General features: G+C 42.3%; 1 protein-coding gene across 4 annotated transcripts in view; it reads left to right on the top strand.

Annotated features, from left to right (window-relative positions):
* The window catches only part of esyt2a (extended synaptotagmin-like protein 2a), a 33,055-nt gene that overhangs the window by 4,493 nt on the left and 12,059 nt on the right, over positions 1-16,503 (top strand). For all 4 annotated transcript variants that reach the window (XM_041054558.1, XM_041054557.1, XM_041054555.1 and 1 more), the window contains exons 3-8: positions 7,264-7,305; positions 8,258-8,392; positions 9,113-9,189; positions 9,432-9,504; positions 11,260-11,349; positions 14,828-14,883. In XM_041054558.1, coding sequence (XP_040910492.1) covers positions 7,264-7,305; positions 8,258-8,392; positions 9,113-9,189; positions 9,432-9,504; positions 11,260-11,349; positions 14,828-14,883 — 473 coding nt within the window. The remainder of the gene's footprint in view (positions 1-7,263; positions 7,306-8,257; positions 8,393-9,112; positions 9,190-9,431; positions 9,505-11,259; positions 11,350-14,827; positions 14,884-16,503) is intronic.

Below are 16,503 nucleotides of genomic sequence, written 5' to 3'. Positions count from 1 at the left end.
TTGGTTGATAAATTATTAATTGTTAAATATTGACTAACTGAGCAGCCATTTGATTCTAATGTGTCTGTTCTTGTTTTGTTTATCTCATCATTTCCATTTTCCTGTCATGAGGTTCGAGCAGAAGGTTTTCCTTTTTTTTTTGTTATTATTGCAGATTTCACACGTTGTTCTGCTGAAGCAGGAAGCAACAGGTCGATTTTTATCTGGAGCTGAATTTCAGTGTCCTGATAAAACACTGATCTAATTTCATTTAATTTGTGCTTCGCTTGCACAGCGGCAGACACAATGGACAGAGTGCAATATGCTGCATGAAACGTACACTTAGTCTCTATGTAAAATATAATATAATGTAATACACAGGTAAACAATAAACCAACTGTTATCATCACTGAAATATAGATTTTGGTGGAGAGCCCGCCTTCTTGGCTCGCTCAGCAGATATGCCTGGAATGAGGTTTGATAGGCAGCGTGGGCCGCAGCTCGTAGTTAGCAGGCCAAGAATGCCTGAGGTAATAGTACGGTTTTATCTTTGTGAGGACAAACTTCCCAGCTGCCTCGCTGCTCTCAGACACAACAAGATGCAACTGTACAGGCTTTTTCAGGAAAAGGTCGAGTTGTTGTCGTCTCACTGACACTGACAAAGTTTTCGAGGAGTCGTGACGATATCTGGACGCAGAGATAAAAAGTTCATTCTAGTTTCATCACAGGGCCAGAAATCCTGCGTCTGATTCAAGATTAGTATCAAGATCACGTGTGTTTGTACGCCGCCTGTAGCTCAGTGTGTCTGTGCATGGGAAAATACGTATGGCAAAAAGAAAGAAAATGATAGAAGATAATCAGATTAAGAATCACGTCTGCAAGCTTTGAAGCTGTTAATGTGATTAGCGGTTGAATGACATAATCTGTAATTGATTTTTGCTTCATTCACGTCGTCGTTCCAAAACAGAGGAATTAGCTGCAGCCACCAGCCACAACACACTGTCAAACTTCTGAAAACAGTTTAAAGGCTGTCGTCTGAATAACTGAAGTCATATTAGAAATGCATTTTATTTGACATCAAACAGGGTTAAAGTAAAAAAAAAAAAAATCTTTGCATTCTCATTTCAGTGAGTATAAATATAAACCTGTGTAATGAAAATTAGGCTTAAGTCCACAAAGGTCATCCCAGGTTACCGCTGGCTGCCTGAGTATGATGAATGCAGGGTCAGTGGTGGGGACTATGAAGAGATGTCTGCAACAGCAGCGCTACCGAGGAGGAATGAGGTCAGGCCAATAAACGAATGGTCTGGAAGTTTTACACACAGGCTGCAGGATGTAGGCCACAGATTTGTATAGTGAAGCCATTTAATCATCCTGTGTAACAGATTCACAAACGTTCTGTGTTCTGATGCTTAGTGTCACAGTGTTTTGGCTGGGTGTCATTTAATGAGGACTTATTATGTCCCTCTGTGACAGTAGCTCAAAGGACCTGTGTGTCCAATTAGAAGTATTAACGTTTGTTTTAAGGTTTAGAGGATTTTTCCTGGCTTTTTAGTGGTTTCACAGTGTGGATCCAGACGAGCGTGGGAGGGGGAGAGAAAGGGAAACAGGACAGATGTTGGCGTTAGGTAGAATGGGCCACTCCCTGACTCTTGTGTGATAGGTTTAGTGATTCAGTGACTGTGATTGATTTATCACATTTAACCTAATCAGAAGAAGTGACAGCGGAGAAAAACCGAAACAGACGAATGAAAGGCAGCACTTACTGCTTCACTCACAGTTCACACTCGGAATATTTTCATCTTCCCTTATGTTCCAGTAATAATTGGGTCAAATTTTCATTTCTGGTAACTCCCAGTTGTAGTGCTGACTGTAGGACAACTGGAATGAGAAATAATTGATAAATGCAGCTAATGTTTAAATATTTCTCCTTATCTTTTTTTTTTTTCATATTTTCTGTATTTTCTAATAACCTTTCTAAATGTGTAGGTAAAAGTGTGTTTGTAGATATGTGAATGTGCTTGTGTACATAACTAATATTCTATAATAATATATACATTACATTTTAAATGTGTAAATAAATAAAGTCAGTCTAAATGGTTCATTAACTCATGATGTCGATAGTGATTTTCCTCTGCACTACAGAACAGAGCCGTGTGAAGTATTTGGTTGTTTACATGTGGGTCTGGGTCACTGCAGGTGGACTATGACAGCGGCTGAGTCAGTGCCGTGTGGCTGCACTGGACAGTTTTAGGTGTGGGTGTGTGTAAGTTTGAATATGAAGCTGGGGCGGCGCAGTTCAGCTGAACCCCTTCCCTCCACAGCTCAACGTTAAACCAACCTGGTTAGAAACAACGTCCCTGTGTTTCTCCTCCTCCTCCTCCTCCTTGTTCTCTTCGTCTCCGTGTGCTCGTATGACACAGCATGGGTGGGGCCTCCCTGGTCTTTTGATGTGCCAAAGGGCAGGGCTCTGCTCCACAGCAGAGAATGGAAACAATGTGGAGGAACAGAAAAGGCCTTGTGCTGCTCTGTTCTGCTTTTACCTGCAGTCTGTAAGCGGTTGGACAGTTTTCTTTTGGTTCAGTCACTGTTAGGTTATTACACTGCTGACTTTTATTTTTATTAGACGGTTTTCTCATCTGAATCTGATGAACTGAGCTGAAATCTTAGCCCTCTGTAATAAAGAGGCCGGATCGTCCCATTCTTGTGTATCAGGAACGCCTGGAGGGAATTTCATTACATCTGGCACAAATGTCCGCTCGGACTCAAGGATGGGCCGATTTGAATTTGGTGTTCAGAGGTCAAAGGTCATGGCCACTGCAACGTCACAAAACATGCTTTTTAACACATACGCTAATTTATGACGAACACTAATTTTTAATAGGATAGACAGGTTGAAATGTCCTCAGTACATATGTGGGTCTGGACAGACATGGATGTAAACTACAACTTGACTGGTTAGCGGAGGTATACAACTGTGATTAAACAAATATTATAATATTTATTACTGTTTATATATGGTGACAAGCTAAAAAAATAAAAATAAGATTGTGTTCAGGCAAAGAGCCGCAGGGTTGAGTCTGATTGAAGAATGGTCGGTTGTGTCTTTCTAGCCTCAGCACAATAGAGCAGACTTCCTCAGTTCATCTGTCTCCTGGCTGCAGCTGATCCTCCTCATATCCTCGCCAGTCTCTCTCTCTCTCTCTCTCTGAGCCTAAATATAGACGTCAGCATGGAGAAACTGTCTTGTCGTGTAGGTTTCTTGTTTCTGCGCCTTTCAACGCCTTCTGCCGTCTGAGCGGAAGCTGACTGAGCAGCTTTTCTCGTTGTTTCTGTTGTCACCTTTGGAACGAGGACCTCTGTCCTCCCGTCGGAAACGGACAGTGGACAGTGACAGAGCGTGAACTCAGGATGATGACAGGCGATGCAGTTTTCTCTTAGTTTGTCAGCTGCAGTTTAAATCAGTACATTTATGCAGCGCTCAACAGAATCACTCACCGTGTCCACACCTCTGTGTTTGTTACACAGTCATGCTTTCTGTCGGGGGTGTGGCTGGAAAGGGAGGTTAGGATTTCCAAACAGCTGTTACATAGTTGAACCATGAGTCTCACCCACTTGGCAAGCTTTGACGCACACACACACACACACGCACACACACACACATCACTATCAGTCTGATCCGCATACTGTTTTTGAGGTTAGGGGGCATTTAGGCTGAAAACAGGAATGGATTACAAAAAAAGCAAGGGTCTGTCCTGGTGTGGGCGTGTTGCTGCAGGCAAAGGAAATATGATCCAAGGAGGCGAGTTTGAATAATGCATGCACAAGTTTGCAGGTTTCTGAGATGCAGTGCATCTATCAGACAAGATTTTACCAGTCTGGAAAGCTGTAACATTAAATCTGAACATCTGCGAGATAAACAGGAGAATTAAACCATTCAAAAAAACAAAAATCATACGGCTGGAATATACTGTATGCCTGGCCAACAGGATACTGAAGGAAAATGATGATACTAGGTTAGAACCAAATTAATTTTCACACCTTTCACACCTCCCAAAAATGACCAGGGGCCCTCCACACTGCCTTTTTGCATCGTGAACCATTGGTTTGTGCTTCTTTGCAGAAAGAGAGCGCCTCTCCTTCAGAGCAAGCAGAGCTAAAGCTTTCCCATCTTCCACTAAGAGCAGATGGAAATAAGTGACTGATGGTGAAAAACCTTTGTCCTTTCTTGGTCTAAAAACAGAGAAATGTTCCCAGTTTATTGAGGAAATGCATCAGTTTCCTTTCTTTGTGAGGCTACAGAGAGTTTAGTAGATCCTGGATGAATAAATTCTTTTTGTTTGGCCACTGTTTTATTCACCTCCTTCAGTCTCATTTATCTTGGATTCTGTAGTTTCAGTATCCAGAAATGTTCCTTTCTGCTTTGGTTGGTATTTCTGTCTCACATTTGTTTCCTCTTCTGCCCCTCATAGTTTTATCCCCAGTTTTATCTTTTTAACGCTGAGTCACTTTGGCTGTCTTGTTCCTCCCATGTGTTATTTCCTGTTTACTTTGTGTGGATGACATGTCATTCGCTCTTTGGCCTGAGTTTTAACTGCTCCTCTGTTTCCCTCACGTTTTTTATCCTTACACGGCCTGTTTCTCTGTTGTTTACCTTAAAATGGGAAGAAATTGTGCTTCTGTTTCTGTTTTATTGGCCAGTTGATTCATTCTTTTCTCCTTTTATGTCTTTGGATCCTCCTCCATTGGTGTGTCACACTGCAAGAGATGCAGCCAGTGTAGCAGTTAGAGCGATTACCCACCAAAGAACAGAGCAGGGACAGACCACAGCCACATCTGGTGTAGGTTAGTCTTGTGTTTTACCTTGAATAAACCTGCAGACAGACAGTGTAAACATACACAACCAACAGTTTGAATTCCATTTCCATCTTTGGCTGCACTCCAGTAACTTAGCCTTCCCACTCATCTGTAACCGTGTTGGAAATGGTGATAATTAACTGACGGCGCTACGGACACGGCGATGTGTAGTGAACGCTTCCTGATTTGGGATCTGGAGGTTGGTAGAATTGACTTCCTGTGTCTCAGTAATTTGAGACTGGTTGCAGGATTCTTGGGAAAGTCGAGTGGCATCTGTAGTAAAATGAGGCTGAGGCTCAGCAGTTAGCAGAGTTAGCGGAGGATTGGATGAGAGGGAACGAGTCAGTTTCTTCATTTCCAGGTGTTTGTATATGTTGTTTTTACCTTTTGTTCTCGCTGCAAACGACATATCCAGCAGGACAATAACGCTGTCACAGGCAAAGTCAGACCAAAAAATGGCGAGGCTGACTGTGTTAGCCGTCTCCATGGCAACATTAATACTTAATGTTTACGTCACCCACAACTTTGTTGTTTATGTGCATGTGCGATGCACGGTATGTGTTTCCTGGGCGGTGTCGTGTGTCACACGGGGCCACATGCACTATGTTTGTGTGAGACCAAGTGACTTTTCACGTGCGTGGAGAAGATACAGGCGGCATGCTGCTGTGTGTCTGAACTTACTTGAGTGTTTATCCCTCGTGTTTATGAAAGACGATCGTTAAGTGTTGAGCCACAATAATCGTTTGCAGACTTTTAGAGTGGAAATGTAAAATACCATTTTTTTTTTAGGGGTCATATTTCTTTAAAGATCCAGTCGGTACGTTTAAAACAATTTACAGTTTTGGTAAAGTAAAATTAAATAATTAGATTTACACATAAAAAATAAGCATTTTTGGATTTCTCAACTAATTCTACTAACAAATAAAAACCAGGTTTACTCGTGTTTAAGCGCATCAGGAGCAGAAATGTAAATCTAATTAAAAAGATTTAGATTTAGACTTTGTTTAATGTTTGCATATTTTGGAAGGGATAGCCTGCTGTGAGCACATACCAGTTTAGAAGTGCCAGGTTCACAAAATTATATACAAATATATTATTAAAAAAAATATAAAATAATAATTTAAAAATTATACAGTTTCAGTAAAAGTTACTTAAGCCTTAGTACAATGTACGTACATATATTTTTATGTTTATACATGATGCATAGTTCTTATGTTTTCAGCATAAAGGACTTTGATCTTTGGTCATTGAAATGTACATAGATGAAGAACACTTAAATGAGGAAGCACGCACAGGGACAGGCGGACACTTATGACAGTGAAAATCCCTCCTGGTCCTCATGTCCTTATTCTGTAATTTAAATGAAATGCATTTATGGTGCCATCCACAAAAACTCATTCATGTGCATCTGCCTCAGGCCTAAGTGCTTGTCCAGAATCCTCCCAGTGTGTCAGTTATATAACAGGTCCGTCACAGTCGACTCCCAGTCCTCCACAACAGCTTTGATGCTGCTGCACTGACATCCTGTCAGACTGCATCCCGCGGTGGCGTCGCAGACTCAGTCCTCTCAGGCAGTCAGCAAACCCCAGCCACTTAAAGACAGAAAACAATACCTGTTCTCAGTGTTCTCAGTAAAACATGCAGTGGTCATTCAGTAGTAGCAGAAGTCTGTTTGACAGATTTTCTCCGTGGTTTGTTTTTGCAGTAAAGACATCAGGAGATATTATGGATTGCAACTCTCTGTAAAATGCCGTAGGCGGCCTCCACTTTTTTTAAACCCGTGTCAGTGCGGTATCGGTCAGTAGGGTCTCCTTTCTCTCCAGAACTGTCTCAGCTTTCACTGTTCATTCGACTCAGGCACTGCACAAAAATGCTCAGGTGCTGTGCTGAAACCTCAGTATACTGCGGTGTTGTCAGTGTGGCCTGCCAGAGAGAACTGGCATGAACAGATAATACTGGGTCTAAACAAAGGGCTTGCAATGTGTTTATCTGTAGTAATTCGGCTTTACAAAGGAGCCTGGCACACACACACACACACACACACACACACACACACACACACACACACACACACACACACACACACACACACACACACACTCTGCTGTAATTACAGACCTGCACTTTGCTGAATAATTAAATGCACAGTGTCATTTTTTTTCCTCGTTTAATTTCTATAACGAAGTTTTACCTTTATTGCGTCGGGCTTTGCTTGGAGGGGCCTCTAGTATTTACTACCATCTCCCAGTAGAACACAATACAACACCACCATAAACTCAAAGTCTCCAGAATGACCATACAGCTGAATCAGCATCTCTTCAACACAGTTTTAATAAGAACTGAACATTACAACCTTTATGAATGGAGCCTTAGCTGCAGCTGGATGTCCTTGTCTTCTAACTCATGTCTCTCTGTCTTTAATTTCAGGTCCATTATCCAGATGTGGAGAGAGTGGAGTGGCTGAATAAGGTGCGTATACACTCACTCCCTTTATCACTCTGTCCTCGCCCACTGGTTTGCTCTACAGTGCATCAGGCGCTGTTAGCCTGTTAGCTAGCAGAGGCAGACTGGTAGGGTATATAAATAGGATCTGAATCTGGAGCTCTGATAGACCCCGACCCAGAGCTGCCACCTCCCCGGAGAGAAGGAGAGATGGGGGAGAGTGGTAGAGAGGTGGAGAGAGAGTGTGATAGAGAGATATTTGGAAAGAGAACCAGAGAGAGAGAGAGAATCTGGCACCTGGAAGAACATCACTTACTGTAAATGTTTACACAGAGTACTTCCAGTAAAAAGTTAATGGATGTGGATGAAGAGGAAAATAGCTTTGTAATATCCAAATCTCTCCATGTTGTATTTGCCCTTTAGGGCTGTTTAAATGTACAGAGAGTTTGATCTAAAGGGGCAATAAGAAAGCTTGAGTATATAAATGGATGTGAGCCCATCTCTGCCAGTAAAATGAATAAAAAAACAATTAGTCATAAATGAGAAAAAAATACCTGTGTTAAGTTAGAGTGCTGAAAGGTTAAACTTTCCTGGACCAGATCACAGAGATTGAACAGACGTGACAGGAGAGGTCATGAAGCTGTAGGTTTGTAAGAGGTGACCTCCGCTCAGTGTGAGGGGCAATAAAAAAACTTCACCAAACCATCAGACCATAATCATGATTGTAAATTTAGATTATTTTGACTTTTTTTTTTTGTTTTTTTTAAAAAACTGTTTCTCAGGTAAAGTAATCAGTGCAGCAGTAGGTCAGATGGGAGAGTAGAGCAGGTCGGCCATTAATCGTAGGGTCGGTGGTTCGATCCCTGACTCAGTGTCACCAAGCACGTGGCAAGTCACGTTTTGGTCTCAGCCCGGTAAAGACCACGTGGGATTTGGACATGATGCATCTCTTTTTCTGTCTCCTTCTGTCCTCTCTCAGACGGTGAAGCAGATGTGGCCGTTCATCTGCCAGTTCGTGGACAAGCTGTTCAGGGAGACCATCGAGCCGGCGGTGAAGGGCGCCAACCCTCACCTCAGCTCCTTCTGCTTCACCAAGATCGACATGGGCGACAAGGTGATGAGAAAGCAACGCCGAGACTGTGATGATAACATCAGTACATGCATACTGCTTTGTAAAGTGTCACACGAGTGACGCCTACAAGTAAACATCAGAGCCATTTTTAGTTGTACCAGTTACAGCCGCTGTTGCTGTGTTCAGGTTCAGTACTTTTTTCAGGGTGGAGCAACAGTGAAAACACAAAAACCCTCAACTAGAACAATCAGAAAATTCTGCACCACAAAACAAATCAATAACAGCAGATGTAATATTCAGTGTGATGGGTTATCTAAAAATGAATGGAAAGGAAAGTCCCTGGTAGAATTTGAAATATCAAACTGTTGTAGGATTCAGAAACTGTTCAGCAGCGGTGGAAAGTATTATTCATTTTCACCAGCTGGGGCTAAAACGTGCAACATTACGGGTGTGCTTCTTTAATGTTGCTGCTCAGAGCTTTCAGAGTGCAGGTTTTTAGATCTTTCCTTGGTGTGTCTCTATTTTTGTCTTCTTTGTTGCTGTTGAACGTCCATGACTCGCATGAACTGAGTTTTCTACTCTGTCTCCATTTTAGAACGAGAGAACAAAAGCAGCAAAGCTTTCCTCTTCTTTTACTACCAAGCTGTCCGTTTGTTTCTTTCTTTTCTCACTTCTTTTCTGAAAGGTTTCGTCCAGACTCTGGTCAGATTTCAGAGAGATTTTCTCACTTGTACCCGTTTTATCGTATCTGTGTTTCTGCAGCCGCTGAGAGTGAACGGGGTCAAAGTTTACACAGAGAACGTGGACAAGAGGCAGATCATCATGGACCTGCAAATCAGGTACACACATCGCACGAACTGCACAAACTGTGCACTGACTGTTTATAATTTCTGAAAGGTAAGGCTAGTAACAATCTATATTTTTTGTAGTGTCCACAACCAACAATGCCTTTGTCTATTTCTTGTTCTGGATTAGAACGAGGGCACATGAAAACGTGACTGTTGTATTCCCTTCTTTCTTCTCTTCCGTTCACACTGTGATATGAGCCATCTAACTGCATTTTCCTTGGCTTTACTTTCAGTTTTGTGGGGAATACAGAGATTGACGTGGACATCAAGAAATACTATTGCAGAGCTGGAATCAAAAGTATACAGGTATGATTTTTACGCCGTGTCATGATGCAGCTTTGTTCAACCAGGGTTACATAAAGTGAAGATTGATGTCAGATGTGAGACTTCGTTGGTGGCAGTCCTCAATCCTTCGACCACGACCGCCACACTAACCCCGTGGCCTCTCCAGAGGCAGTTTTACATAATGTGTTGACACTGGACTGATAAAGGAGACGTTATCCACTCGACTGTTGGCACAGGATCAGGCCATATTTACTGTTCAGAGATCAGAGAGGGAGAGAAAGTGAGCGGGGAGAAGAGTCGGAAAGATTAACAGAGAGAAACGCTCACATGTGCGAGGGAGAGTGTGTGTGAGTGCGTCTGCCTCTGTGTGTGTTTTATAGATGTAGTCCTGGTGTGTGTGTGTGTGTCAGCTTTTCATTGGCTGCTGAGGAAATAAGCAGTTCTGATGCCAAAGACGTTAACTTAGAGCTTATTATGAACGATGAGACATACTGTTGGACGGTTTCCAGAGTCCTTCTCTATCGCTGGCTGTCAGCCTACATCAACTTTCCTCTTTTTTTCTTGTCTTTTCTTGCACGTCTCTTATTGAACAATAAAGCTCTTTCCTCCGGTTAAACTGATCCTGACACTGCACAACAATATCTTCTGCACGTGACCCACAGAGCCTCCTCCTCCAAGCAGGAACTGAGCTACAGGAGGGCGGTGAGGATAAACAAGAGGCTATCTTCAATCTTTCCACTGCGCCCATTTTGATGAGCAAAATGTTGGTATTTGATTACTCAGAGCGAGCTGCAACCAAATTTGGTGCTGCCGACGGGCCGTCTACATATCTGAGGTTTGAGTCACTGCAGCCGCTGAGAAAGCGACGTCTTAAATAATGAAAAGCTCTGAGGGGAAATACTCACATAACATTTCTCAAGAATCATCAGCTACGTCTGTGATTTCACCGACTTCGACCCGCACCAGTTTTTTTTTGCCTCTGCTGCAATTTTCACATTTTCACATTAGGACTTTTGCATTGTTGATGGATTCAAGTCCCAGATTTTCTCTCCTTATGACTCATAGCACCACAGTGGTTTTGTAATGTCAGCGCAGCCTTAGAATTAGTGGACACAGCCAAATGCTGAAGAGCCTGGTCTTGTTCATGCGTTTCAAATTGCATTGTAACACGAGGGTGGAGTTACAAAACAGGATAAACAAGCATATTATAACATAGTGCTGAGATCACACTGTAAAGGATCAGAGCAATAATGGCATGATCCAACAGGGGAAACAGTCTGACATGTTACATGTGTTGGACCGTGTGTTGGACCACCACCAGCACGTAGATGAGTGCAAACATGGGTCGTTCAGAAACATCCACGAGGCTGCTGCTTTTATGATTATGTGCATTCACAGGATGGATCAGCCAGTTATGTAGCCTGAAGCTAAATTCTTGTTGAAATTTATGGGTTGGGAGCTTTACTGTTCCAACACCGTTTTTCTTACTTAAACATCTATGACACCTCCATGACCATCACATGTTTGTTGACATTCCTGATCCCGGAAGTCTGTCTCCACGTTTCTGTGGAGACAGACGTTTCATGCAGGTGATGGGAGGTCACAAGTAAAGATAGGTTGGGGCTCTTCTTGCTGTCTGACACACCTCACAGCAGACATAGCGATAACAGACCACTTTAAATACATCTGAAAAGGCAATGAGCACAAATTTCAGTGAGATACAAATTCATATTGTATCATAATGTTGTGTGTGTGTGTTTTTTGTTCCCTGTCCAGCTTCATGGAGTGATGAGAGTGGTGATGGAGCCGCTGCTGGGTGACATGCCTCTGATCGGTGCCCTGTCTGTCTTTTTCCTCAAGAGACCAGTGAGTAACTTGACGTTTGACCTTTAACCTCATCCTCAGACTGCAGCTGAATCCAAATGTCCACCCTCTGGACTTGTGGACTGAGCTCTTTGTCTGATTTGTCTGATCTTTAATGAGTTTGCTGTAATGACACGCAGACGTGTTGCTGTAACATCATCAGCATCCACCCATCACTTAACCCTTACTGTTTGGCTCTGAAGGAATATGGCTCTGCTTGTTCTGTGAACCATAGCACTCAGTCTTCCTGAACGCCGCTTAGCTTCAGTGCAGCTTTATCAGTGCGTTCCTTCTCCCTGACTGCTGTCTTCCTTCCTGTTCCTCAACACATTTAATCTTGCAGATTTGCGCTTTGATACCTGGCACCCACAGGCAAAGAATCCCCATCAAAAGCCTCAAAAAGAGATCGGAAAATATTCCCTTCTCCTCCTGAAAGGTTTTTTTTTCAGGTTTTTTTATTGCAGTTTGATCTTTTTAGTATAAACAGTGAAGAAAAATCTGTACCCGTGGACAAACCTCTGTTGTTTCATTATGTAGTATAGCATCATATTGTCCAATCCTAACATAAGTAGGAAAACTCTACTACACTCCTACTGAAACCTCTAACTGTTGCTTGGTTACCTGCCACAGCCGCTGCAGCAGTCGACTAAGTCATCAGCCACAGCTTAAAGTTGGTGGTGTTCGGTTGGTTGTCGATGGTGTTTCTCCATCCTGTTCCTCCCACGCGTTGTGGCCGGTTGCCTGGCTGCAGACTGACAGCTGTGTTCTGACAGTGTGGCTCATCAGGAAGTGTTGGTGTCACTCAGCATCGACCAGCTTATTTCTACCCCGACGGCTTCGTTCCAGGCTGAAATATCTAATATAACTATTTGATTTACCATGAAATTTTGTGCAGACATTAATGTTGCAGACACCATGGGTCACAGTGACTTTTCAAACATTGTACCTACATGCAGTTAGCATGTTAGCGTTAACAAGCTATTTCAACAAAATGATGTTAAATTGGTCATATCAAAGCAGCAACAAAAAAAACTTCTTTATCGTTTGCACGTAGAAAAGAAACAACACAACCATGTTCCCCTTCTTTGTCTTTGACACACACGAAAACAGTCTCACACTGGTGAACGCACTCAGATAAAAGACCACAATCCCACGGCTCTGAATAGCTGCACTGCACATGGATAATTGGAAGGAGTCTGTAGAAATATTATAAATCACAGGGAGAAAGAAAAAACACTGAAGGGCAGGCGGTGTCTTGTCTTTATAGAAGTAGTTCTTAACATTTAGTGCTGCTGAGGTTCATGAAGGTTTCCCGCCTCACATTCAGCGTTTCTTCATGCTTCTGTAAACACTTCCTTGTTAAACATCTTGTTCTTGCCCATTACACTGCCAAACACATCACTGCTCATTATGTGATGAAGACAGCATAAATGGCTCTTCAATGCCATAAAGATTTAAATAATCTCCTTAATAAATCTCTTTAGTTTTCTCTTTACCTTCTCTTTGGTCCAGTTTTCTCTCTGGTAATGTTCATACGGCAGAAATGAAAAATCTAAGTTATCTGACATGTGCTGGCTTACACCTTAGATTTAGAACAGACTTTTCCTTATAATCTACCCATGTTCCACATGCAGCTCGTTTAATATTGCTTAGATTTTAAAATGTAATTAAACGTTACACGTTTATAATCACAATATTTCTTTACAACGTTGATATTTTAGTTTCATGCGTCAGTTTTCCTCACTGCTCTTCACTTGCCTCAGCTGTAAAAACAGCTTCCAGCGTTTGACATTTTAAGCTTCTTTCATAACCTTTTTCAGCTTTGCGGTCACTCTTAATCTCAGACATACTGACACACACACACACACACACACACACACACACACACACAAATACACAATCCTTCTCTCTCTGACTCACACTCAAACACACAAACGTCTGCCTTACATTGTCAGTGATATATTTTGATACACATTCGCACTGACATCAGCTCACACTGCTTTAATGGTCAGTGGACTGGTGTTATTTTGAGCACGACTCTGGTGAACTAAACGGTACAGTGTGTGAGCCACTGTGTGTGTGGGTGTGATGTTTGAACACTGACCAGCAGTCGGTCCACATCTGCTGCAGGAACAGGCTGCAGGCTGAGACCGGTTCGCCGTGTAAAACAGATGCTTCTGCTCCTCGATCCTGACTGATCTGTTTACTCTGGGAAAATCGAATTGGCCCGATGATCGGGACAAAGAGCCTTCCTGTCTCAGCCTGCCTCCCTCAGGCCTGGCTCTCACTGCTTACAGTCTCCACCTCAGCTCCAATCGTGGGATTGATTGATTCCCCGTTTTCAAAAAAGGGGTTTTCTGCCTTCATCATTAATCCCATTACTAGATTTATTCCTGCGACTTGCCTTTCCTCGTATACCTACTACTACAGAAATCACTGCTGTGCTGCTTTTGCTAGTTTATGGTTTGTCTGATACGACAGCAGCAGGAAGCACGGTATTCAGTTTGACGTCAGGGTGTGTCAGATGCGCGTGCTGTGATTCCCGTTACCCAGGTAACCCAGTTTCATGTTCAAGAGTATAAGCCTCACAACTGGGTTAGAAAACCAGGTTAAGCTCCCGTTCTGAATATGAGGATCCTGGTTCACATGCCTTTGTGATTCCGTTGTGAAGTTTGCAACTGTGTGCAGAACAAGTTGCTGCCTGCAGCGCCGGGTTTCATCATCTGTGCACATAATGATGATGATTTGCACATAATTATGGGCGACTTATAACGTGAATAACACCATGGTGGAGAGCAGCATCCCCTTTATACGTGTTACCATTAAATCTTTTCATACATACAGTTTGTTCTTTCTGAACTTGAACAACTGAAAGGCTCAACGTTAGCAGCTTAACTCGAAAAATAGAACCTACACAACATTTTTACACACTAAATTTGGAGGTGGCTATTTAAAAAGAGCAAAAAGAAAAAGGAGGTGGTATGTCTTATAAAAGCCAAATGTTTGAACTTTACTCCGGCTCTTCATTCACTGTGGATCTCTTGCCATAATGTTCCATCAGCGGTTAAATATTCTCCTTTTCTGGTGGTGATGAAAATATATTTCGTTTACAGTCCCTTAAAATGACCTTGTTATTGTAGCGTCTCACAGCTGATTATTTTCTAAATGTAATGTAATTTCCAAAGACAGATGAAATACCTCCCTCACACACTTCCTGTCTGTTTGAAGGCTAACCCAGTCCGCCCTGTTGTATTAATTACTGGGTCAATTGAATCAGAGTTTGGCTCCTGGTCTGTGGTTGTCTCTGACAGTGAGGAGCAGGTAAAGTGTAGAAGAAGAGCTCAGTGCTGGGAAAACTGGGAGAGTCTCACAGAGATTGTTGTAGAATTTCAACTCACCATACAGAAACCTTTGATTTAAATGAGATATTTCTGCTGATATTTTTTTTCATTGTCTAATTTATATTTCCTCTGTCTTTCAGTTGCTGGACATCAATTGGACAGGACTCACAAACATGCTGGACATTCCCGGTGTCAAGTAAGTGACTGTGTGTGAAGTGGTGGGACTGAGATCTGACAGCGTGCATGTGTTTTTATCTTCAAGTAATTTATTTGCATTTGTATGTGTGAGTTATTCGCTGTTGTCTGTGAATTAATCAGTAATCAGTAGTTAAGAGACACACTCACACTCACACACACACAGACACACACACACACACACACACACACACACACACACACACATCCAAATTCCTTTGATAATCATGACCAGGTGGCTTCACACAGTTCCTCAGGGAGCTAGCTGGCTATTAGAGAGAGCAGCAGCTGTGTGTGTGTGTGTGTGTGTGTGTGTGTGCGTGTGCGTGTGCGTGCAATAGAGACATGATGTCATCATGACTGTTTCTATTTTGTCTCCATGTGGACGTGCTCCCACACACTGTGGACATCCAATGCTTGGATCACAGCTGACTAAAATAAAGTGTTTTGCAAAGCACAGACACCGTACACACACACAGACACACACAGACACACACAGACACACACAGACACACACACACACAGACACACACAGACACACACACACACACACACACACACACACACACAGACACACACAGACACACACACACACAGACACACACAGACACACACACACACACAAGTTTAAAGGTAGCTTTTACCGCCTCTTACCTTTGACCTCTGATCACTCTGCGGTTAGAGGTCAAAGGTCATTATTCAGGTATAAAGACTTTTATTTCCTCCTCTGCCGTCTGAACATACGATCCCCCTCATTTCAGACTGGATGAAGATATTTGGCTCAGTTTCACGGGCTCTAACTGAAACACTGTGCATACTATCAGAGCCTGAAAGGACTTTGGAGTGTATGAATTCAAATTTCTGATTCAAATGAAACTGCATACAGAGAGCCAGTCACCCAACATGTTTTATTTCTCTGTGCGACTCACTCACTGATATGATAATTTGTCATTGCAGGAAACTGATCAACACAGACACGCCTAATATAATTCTGTTAGTTTATTGTATGTCATTTGTCTTAAACCACAAGTAACTGTTCCGAAATATCTTTACCAGCTAAGTTGGCGTCTACATCTTTTTTATTTTCATACCCAAGAAAAAAAAAATGAAGAGTCTCTCCTTTCTTCTGTTTTCCATTTAAGAAGCTTTGAGTTTTTCTGTTGAGCTAATGGAAATGTTAGTGGAACCAAATATGGCACAGAGTGAGGCTCGTAATTTCCCCTGGTGGCCTGTGGTACTGTCCCTGAGACTGCCATTAAAACTGCAGACAAGTAACTTTGACCAGCTTACAAGGTCAGTTATTATTGTTCTTGTTTTTTGGATTATAAATCCATTAGTGTTTGTTAGTTGTAAAATCATGTCACTGTAAAATCTGCGTGACATGAGTGTATGTGAGTGAATGGGGCCATATTGCGTAGTTCTCATTATACTTCCATGGTTCAGCTTTTCCCAGTGGCCTTTTTCTGTTTATTCAGATCTATGAGCTGAAATATAAAACATAACTCAGTCTTCTCAGTGGAAACCTTTTACTAACCTTAGTGCCGTATTTCAGCAAACAGGAAATAGATTTTTTTTTTTTTTTTCCACTCTGAACCCTCGTCAGTAGGAAAACTAAAATCAG

This window comes from Toxotes jaculatrix, chromosome 14, assembly GCF_017976425.1.
Source record: "Toxotes jaculatrix isolate fToxJac2 chromosome 14, fToxJac2.pri, whole genome shotgun sequence".
NCBI classification, from domain to species: domain Eukaryota; kingdom Metazoa; phylum Chordata; class Actinopteri; family Toxotidae; genus Toxotes; species Toxotes jaculatrix.
Note: the sequence above shows the minus strand (reverse complement) of the source record. Positions and strands in the feature narration are given on the sequence as shown.